Below are 9097 nucleotides of genomic sequence, written 5' to 3'. Positions count from 1 at the left end.
CAGCGCAAATGGGACGAGGATGAGGATGGTCGGTGGCTCCACTCGATTATCCCAAAGGTAAGCCTTAAACCCTGGTTCAATAGATTGGACCTGAGTCGGGATTTTATTCGTATATTTTCCCGTCTCATGTCCAATCATTGTTCCTTAGACGCGGTACTCTATCGTTTTGACATTGCTGGCAGCAATTTGTGTGGTTGCGGCCAAGGTTACCATGACATCGAGCATATTGTTTGGTCGTGTGAGGTCCATCTTGTCGCTAGAACGAATTTTATAGACTCCCTTAGGGCCCGAGGAAAACCACCCTATGTCCCAGTGAGAGATGTGCTGGCCGTGATAGATTTGGACTACATGTTCGAGATATATCTTTTTCTAAAAGCTATTGATCTTCGTCTATAATTCTTTTTATTTTCATATTTCCCTATATCTATCATCTTTTCTATTCTAATAAAAAGTGATGAACTAGATTTAAGCACACATTTGTAAACCAACAAAATGAGTTTGGCTCCTTAAAGCCTAAAGGTATGAGCCGTTTCAAATAAAGATGTTACAAAAAAAAAAAAACACAACATGTTTTGCTAAAATGTGTTAAATACAACCATGTAAGAAATCACTTCGATTGGGAAGGACATCAGAACTTAAAGCAACTTATTGGAAATTTTGAACAAACAAAAATAAAAGAAGTCATCCAATTCATACGGATGGCCAGACTCAAACCGTAACGGACTACTGTCATACAAACGTTATGACTCTGGCGATATGAGTTTTGACACTCAAGCCAATCAAACAAAAATACAACAACAACAACAATGATCAAGATATTGCTAAGACAAAGATTTCGCCTTAATTTTTGCAAATATAATTCTTAGAATCGAAAAAAAAATCTTCTTTGTTTCCGGAAGTGTAATTTAAATAAAATAAATTAAACTAAAACACAATTTGGTTTTTCAATCTTTTAATCTTTAGTCTATGATAAGCTTGTGCACAGACATGCATAGACTTTTTTTTACAAATTTCTCTAATTTTTTATCTCAAACACCTGGCATCCCTGGACCTCCTTCTTCGTAAACACTTCAGCCAGCTGTCAAAACTTTTTTCAATATGGCTGAACGTGCGATTTGGCATATGTGAGACCACCATACTAGATTCATCATGATGTGCGAGAGAAACAGGGGTGTCAGGTGTCCTGATTTTTCAGGATTTGTCCTGATTTTCGAGAGGCCGTCCTGATTTTTCAAAAACGCTTGAATTGTCCTGATTTTTTAAAATTACCTTTAAAATGTACTGATTTTTTAAAAATGTCTAAACGGTAACGAAATTTATTGATGAATGTTTATATTGATCTCTCCATTCCATTTTAAGTCTGTAAAATCGGTAAAATCGAGCAAAAATCAGGGCAGAATCTGTGCCTGAGCAATATCTGAACGAAGGGTCAAAAGTCTGTGTTTTACTGACTAATCAGGGACCTGGAAACCCAGGTTACACTTATCCCACAGAGAACTTTTCCGATGAAGTTTGACGATAAGAAGGGCTCTACTGTGTTCATCGTATTCACTCCCTTTTCGTTAACAATTTAAATGTCCTGCAGGACAATTTTAACTTTGGAAACGTTTATATATTGCAGATCCTGTGTGTGTCAATTTTTTTTATATGAGATTTGAAGTTTTTTTTTCTCTAATTGGGGTTGCATTTCTGCACTATATTTAAACAACATTGATTAAAGTAATTCAAACTGTTTTACCTATAGACTTTCGGTGTTAACTAAAGTGCAAGAATTCAGCTGCAATATAAATACGGATTTATAACTGTATTTAACAGGGCAGATTTAAATACACTCTTCTATAGCGTTTCAGGTGTAAACTGATCTTCACAATATTCCGAGTGTTCCAAGAGGTGTTCGTTGAAGTCACTTTTCTTGTCAAAACTAGCTTTGCAATAATTACAAGGAAACAGTCTGATACCCGTATGTTTGCGCTGATGAATTCGAAGATCTCTTTCACGCACGAATGAACTGTCACACAACTCACAGCTCCACGGCAGTATGCGTAAATGTACAGTTTTCTCATGTCGATCACGATCGCCAGCGTGTTTATAAGTTTTCGAGCAACCTTGTCGGCAGTGAAAAGGTCTCTCGTTGCTGTGACAACTTCTCACATGTTTGATCAGAAAACTTTTTAAATTGAACGTTGCTGGGCACTGGTCACACTCGAACATACGCTTGTTTTCGTGGCTTATCATGTGTAGTGTTAAGTTATATTTGTTGAACGATTTGCCACAAAGTGCACAGCTCTTACGAACAGCATGATTGTTGTGCATGTGATTACTAAGTTTACTTTTCTCGCAACTTCGATGGCAAATTTCACAATTGATCATCTCTCTGGGTTTTGCAGCGTCGATCACCTGCTGTTTCTTCAAGTGTTTCAGTTTTGAATTTTTACTTTTAAAATTTCGGTGTCTCATAAGTAAGGCAAAGCTTCGATACCCTTTGCAGCAAATTGGGCACCCTATTAAATAGGTTTCATTACACTTTTTGTTGACCTCCCGCTCAGGGAAGTGCTTTGACAAAGCATGTTCTACCAGATCGTTGTAGCTACCGCTCTGATGATCGCAAGATGAAAAACAACAGTGGGACTCATCAGCAGCAGTTGAAAACGTGTACCCATTCGTATCGCGATGTACTTTTTCTATATTACCGAGCTCTACGTGTATGTGAATCTCTAGTAGATCTTTCGTTTTAAAGGTACAATTTGGAATCTGTAAAAGTATAAATTATTTGCACAATTAATAACACTCAAGCATAACGTAGGATTTCATTTTTGAAGATGTATAATGTACATCCATACTTACCAGACATTGAAAAACTTCTTTGCGTCTGAATGCGGCTCCATGGCGCATAAACGCAGGTAGCTGTTCGAACTTTTTATTGCATATTTCGCACTTATATTTGTAAGTTACATCATTAGAACTTGGTGCGCCTCTACTCTGGTGTTCTGCACAATGCATTTTGAGCTCTTCTTTAGTTTCAAACCGTTCCATACAACAACAGCACATGTGACCATCATCGTGTATTGCTTGATAACGATCATCGTTTGGTATAACGTTTTGATCATCTATATCATGAGACGAAACTATGTGCTGCATGGCTAAGTATGAGTACCACATAAATTTATCACATTTACGACAGTGATAATATTTCTTCTGAGACTCAAAACCGAGACGATGGCGAGAGACAAGCTTAGGATCCACAAATACCTTGTAGCATTTGTCACACTGGAAGTCAGCCTTCACTGCAATTAACAATAAGTGTTGGTAATGATAACTTATACGATAAAAAAAACATGCTCACTTACCATCCGTTTTGTGAGTATTTTCAATATGTTTTTCCAAATCGACAACAGAGCTGAACATTTTTTGACAACCGCAACATTTCTCTCCATCCAATCGTAATACATCCATACATTTGTCTAGAGAACCAATGACCGTAAAAAAGTTGGGATCATACTCAAACCCGCCTTCAACATGCCTTTTGGGTTGATGAAAACCAGTTACACAATGCAGCTGAACTATTTTTTCATTCTTAGAAACAAAGCTACAGTGCCTTTCTTTGCACCGAAATATCTTATACTTTTGAAGTTGATGATTCGTTTTTGCGGTAATTGTGTCAAAATTTCTGCCACAATAGCCACAACCAATTAGGCTCAGGCACTCTGTGAATCTGTGGTTATTTGTTTGGTGTTCCTTCAAAAGTAAACTTGTAGTGAATTTACTTGTACATTCCGGAGCGCAGCATACGAACATAGACTTTTCCGAACACGTGTAAGCATTTTCTGTACTCGGCTAAAAACAAAGTTCAAATTTGAATAACATTCACCTAAATTCACATCCTTACAATAATGTAAGCATATAAATTTTATAATTTGGCTACTACAGTTATTTTATAGATTCTTTGCTTACCTTCTTTTTTTCGATTATCCTTTTATGCTTTTTATCAATTATAGGATCATGCAATTTATGACTCTTCATGACAATTCTGGAAGTCGTACGGTATACACAACCTTCAACTTTGCAGGAAAACATTACACATTGCTTCGCGTTGTGATTGATTCCTCTGACAAGTTTTAAATTGCAATATTGACAGTGGCCGGGTTTACTACTGATTGGTTTATGCTGGTTGGATAAATGTGTCTTTAACGATGACGCTCGAAGGAATTGTTTCTGACATTTTCTTACGCAACATATGAATTTGAGACAGGTTCGTTCTCTAAATGGTGCACAGACAAAGCCATATTTGGATGAGGGACCGCCAAGTGTCGCTCTTAACTGAAAAAAAAAATAAGAAAGGTGTAACAATAATCATATTTAACAAAGCTTTTCAACATACTGCACGTTCTGAACTATCGTTGAATTTAGTTTTCCTTTTCCTAACGTATTCAAAATCATCTGAATTTAGCTCCAATCCTTTCGATAGACTATCTTCTTTAATAACACATTTTTCATACTGCAAACCAAAAAGAGATAAGCTTCGACGTATAACGATACATTTTGCAATTTCTGTTCGTTCTCAATTAACAATCATCTTACCTCAATAATCACATCATTTGTTTCGCTGAACTGTTCAGTTGAGCTGCAATCTTCTTGATTTTTGGTACAAATCTGTTCGTAATTATTGAAATTCAATAAGCATCCGCTGCAAGTTTTTTCAAACATTGTGCTTTCGACATTAAATCGGCACACTGAACATTCGTAGCCTTTAGATTTGGGTACCAACTCAGCATACAAATCAACAGCAAGACTACCGGGTATATCGTAATCCATCAGTTCCCAAGGATGCAAATATTGTCGGCTGAATGTTTCCCCTACAACGGTCAGTTTCATTTTGAAGTTGTAGGATTCTTTCATATTCTTCGCACATCTACAGCAAACTTGAAAAGAACTCTCCTCGTCATTATTCTCTGTTTTTGGAAACAAAGCTCCAGGTGAAAGTTCATTCACCATGTCACGAATTTTATGTTTCGAATTCGTGATCAAACAATCAATTGTGAATAATTTCTGTGGATTGCTGACATTGCACATGATACAACTCCGGCAGTTCCGCTTGTTTTGCACTACTTTTGATGAACGTTGGGCGAAAGCGTTACGACATTGTTCCAATACATTATAACATAGTTGTAACTGTTCCAAGCAGTTTTGACATATTTGTTGTGGGAATCGATCCTCATTTTCCTGGACCTGTTGTAAAAAAAACGAAATTAAATAATATATTATCTATATATAAATAGATAAAAAGATTTGGGGTTGAACGTGGTTGAACGGCGTCATTAGTTCTTCAGTAGTTTTAGAATGAAAAAGTGATATTTTCACAAAAACTTAACATTTAAAATAAATGTTGAATATATTTGTAAGCAAAATTAAGAAAGTTATGTTTTGGAAAGCATTCCAACAATCAAAAAAAATGGTTGAAAAATAGGAATTTTATCCTGTTTTCTGTTGAGAACTTCGAAGGTTTTTTTCTCGAATCAATCAAAATTTATGAAAAATGCTCTTCTGAAATGTCTTTGCACATTTTTTTTCATTTTTTGTGGAAAATTCAATGTTTTTCTGTCGGCATTTCGTGCTAATACCTTCTCATAACAAAATTTTTCCAAATAATAATTAAAAATAACATGAGCTAGGTAATTCGGTATCGAATTTTGAATACGGCGAATGCGCCAACTGTAAACAAATCCAGATAATCACATAAATGCGTTAAACTCTTTATTTTACATCCGAAAATATGATCTTCTTTTAATTTTTCTTATTTTAGTGAAGTTAAATTAAATTTTTTAAATAAGGCGAATAGCTTTTTTTATGAGTGTGTAATCCCACAGTTCATTCGCCCATTTCCCCTCAAAATTTCGTCGCGAACAAAAGGGCCAATAGTTATTTCGAGATGGAAAAAAGGCATTGAAGTTTTTTAAATTTGTTTTCCCAGGACGAGGAGAAGCACAAATCAGCATTTATAAGATCGTTGAATGTGCTAATGTGTTAATGTGATGATTTGGATCCGCTTTCGAGCCGAAATTTGCTTAAATATTGCTTCTTTAATGAGTGATCCAAAAGGCGAACAGTCATTCTGCAATTCAAAAGGGCGCTCCAATTTGGCGAATGAACAAAATGAGAAAGCACAGTCTGTGGTAAAAGGGCCCACAGTTGTATTTTTTTAATTTTTTTAAGTAATTAGTACGGAAAAGCTATATTGATCGATCGGGTGATAAAATTAAATCAATTTGAAAGCGTTTTAGCGACTTATTTAGGGAAAATGATTGTACGCAGCTAAATAGGAAATTGATTTTATTTTCTGAAACTTCGAATGCGTTTTTCTCAAAGCAAAGGTCTTGGCGTGTATGCCCTTTTCAAAATTCGATACCGAATTCTTTTTTAATTTTATGCCTGTTCTCAAATGCTCCAAACTCTGCTATAGAGGATTTTGTGGCGGACGCTACTATTTGGTTTTTATCTCCCATTGGGCTATGAGGACAATAATAAAACACTTACCTCATCTACGATAAAATTGATAATACTTTTAAGTGGTTTTCGGTGCGTATCAGATAGGACAGCTATCGGAATTAACGTTTCCGTAAAATATTTAGCACAACAACGGCAAATCATTTTGTTTATTTTTTGATGCATCGAATCGAATCGCAACGCGCGTGAAACTTTCGCACCTTTTGCACAATAACTGCTCGAAAACTTGCACACTTAGACCAAGCCCACCGCAAGTTGCTATTTCTGTCGGTATGTTTTTTTTTTGGCTTGATTAGAGACACTTTAACACTTTTATGTCGTTCGTGTCTTTTAAGAGATGGTGGTTTTCAATAAGTGTTTAGATACTCAGAAACAAGTCGCATTCCTTTAGAAATTTCAGTACAGCTAGTTCACTGTGTCCATTATATTGAAGTATTTCCGTTAAACTATTCTGTATTCCGTGTTTGATCCGGGAAGATTCATATCCTTTGCAGTCCACAAGAATATGTTGAACCGTGATCTGTACACCGCAGAAAGTGCATATAGGTGGTGGTTTGCGTTCAAAAACATATGAGTGGGTGAGTCTAGTGGTTCCAATCCGAAGACGAGTTAAAATGCGTTGTTCCGAACTGCAGTTTCTATCGGAAGTTTTGGATGGGGAGTTCTTAATTTGCCTCAAAAACGATATGTTGGTGTGCCATTTATTGTGCCAAACATTCCAGATTGTGCTTACAACGAAATTGATAGCATCTTGAGATGGGTTTTCAATATTATTATGTGTATAGCACCAAACCGAATAGCGACAGTTTCACTAGCGACACTTTTTACTAGCGATATTTCTGTCATTCGCAGGTTTGTTGTCCTTTTTTCAGTCCAGTAGGCGATTTCAATGTAGTACACAAACATTGTTTACGTTATTTACTGTTCGTTTTCCTTAGGTCATCGTTCGCATGCTTCAAGTCGCCTAGGAAACTCACGATGCGTCGTTATGATTTTCAACGTCGCGACGTATGCGACGTGTCGCTAGTTGGCAAGGCTGCTTTGGTTATTAGCGATCATACTTTGGTTTTTATCTGCATGTATAATACTCGGAGACTCCATTCGTCCAATATTCGCTTGTCGGTCGGCCTCTTCATTTCCTACTATGCCAGCATGCCCTGGTATCCATGCAAAAGTAAGGCTGTGTTCCGTAAGGACTGTCTCAATGTTCTGAATCCATGAGTGTTTAGATTTTCCACTATATAACGCATCCAAACAGCTGGCAGAGTCGGTGAGTATAATTGTTGCATCATTGTCGCATTTGTTGATGGCCATTCTCAATGCAAAAGCCTAGTCGGTATGTTTTGATTGGTTGCGTTTTTATCTACTTACTTATTTTCGCACCCATATTGTTGCGATCCAGGTTGGTATTTGTTGTTGTTGTTGTTGTAGTTTGTGTGATTATGGCTTGAGGAGCTGTGCCTCATATCCGCCAACTAGCTTATTAGTTACGTCTTTGTAACGTTCGTTCGTTATACTTTCAAATGTGCCATTTGAAGAAATTTCAGGATGTTTCTGAGTTCTTCTTCCTTAATGTTTCCATTATTTGGTTTGAGCAAGTCTGATAAGGATTTGTAATCTTCCCAATCAAAGTGATTACGTACATGTGTATATTAACACATTCAAATAATGAATGTGTAGTAGTTTCTGGTCTATCGCAAAGCTCACATTTATCCGATTCCTCTATTTTCATTTTTCCAAGCCAAAATTTGGAAAAATCATGACCCGCGGTTATTCTGTTTAGGGTTCTTATTTGTTGGCCATCTAACTTTGAGAACCAGAACCATGGTTTTGAAGGGAAATTTTCAAAAAGTTCAAAAAACTTTTTTCCTTTGTTGTTGACATGTACTAAGTTCTTGTACCATTCATTGGTTTTCTCTGTAAGTTGATTCTTGTAGAGACGAACCACGTCGTTCCAACACAATTTATTGACTAATATGGCATCACTCTCGACACCTTGTTTAGCTAAAGAATCTGCTTGTTCGTTTCCATTTATCCCGACATGGCTAGGGATCCATTGAAGAACAGCTCCTGTATCCATGAGGTCTCGGCAAATCTCACCCGTTAGCTCATCCCAGTCTTTGAGCTCAACGTGGGATTCCAACAGCCAACAAGCCGATTGTGAGTCTGTTAGAATCACTGTTCTTATGCGTTCTAGTTTCCTAAGCTCCTTAAGGGCACATCGTATCGCTAGTAATTCAGCAGTCATTATGCTTGTTGATTGATCTAACTTGAGACTTATTCTAATGTCGTTTTCTTCTTCATAGACTCCAACACCGCAGCCTTGACTTGTTTTGGAGGCGTCCGTGAATATTTTTCTCCAAAGGCAATATTCGCTTCGAATGTATTCTAGTCCAATTTGTCGAATGGTTTCTGTTGCCATGTTCTTTTTATTAATGGGCATTCCCTCTATTTGGTGTCGTATGTCAACTTGTATGTCTTGAGCATAGTATGGTCCGTATACTTTTTGTACTTCTTCATAGTTGTCTAAATAGAGCTTCTCTAAGAATGTGTAAGCTTTATTTTCTTTCCTGTTTTCTCTATCTAGTTGTATTAG

The 9097-nt window shown here is 36.7% G+C and overlaps 1 protein-coding gene across 2 annotated transcripts; it reads right to left on the bottom strand.

Annotated features, from left to right (window-relative positions):
* Nucleotides 1–1021: 1021 nt before the first annotated feature.
* LOC129754484 (zinc finger protein 845-like) lies at nt 1022–7191 on the bottom strand. 2 transcript variants are annotated; one of them, XM_055750588.1, is made up of 7 exons: nt 6532–7191; nt 4579–5226; nt 4379–4495; nt 3952–4317; nt 3348–3834; nt 2845–3284; nt 1022–2751 (listed from the first exon to the last, which is right to left on the bottom strand). In XM_055750588.1, exons 1-7 carry the CDS (start codon nt 6664–6666, stop codon nt 1837–1839), a joined length of 3108 nt encoding a protein of 1035 aa, XP_055606563.1. In that variant the 5' UTR covers nt 6667–7191; the 3' UTR covers nt 1022–1836. The 2 variants fall into 2 exon arrangements, with proteins under 2 accessions (XP_055606563.1, XP_055606564.1); XM_055750589.1 differs by lacking the exon at nt 4379–4495.
* Between the last annotated feature and the right edge of the window lie 1906 nt (nt 7192–9097).

Source organism: Uranotaenia lowii, chromosome 3, assembly GCF_029784155.1.
Source record: "Uranotaenia lowii strain MFRU-FL chromosome 3, ASM2978415v1, whole genome shotgun sequence".
NCBI classification, from domain to species: Eukaryota; Metazoa; Arthropoda; class Insecta; order Diptera; family Culicidae; genus Uranotaenia; species Uranotaenia lowii.
The sequence above is the reverse complement of the archived record's forward strand: the minus strand, read 5'-3'. Positions and strand labels throughout refer to the sequence as shown.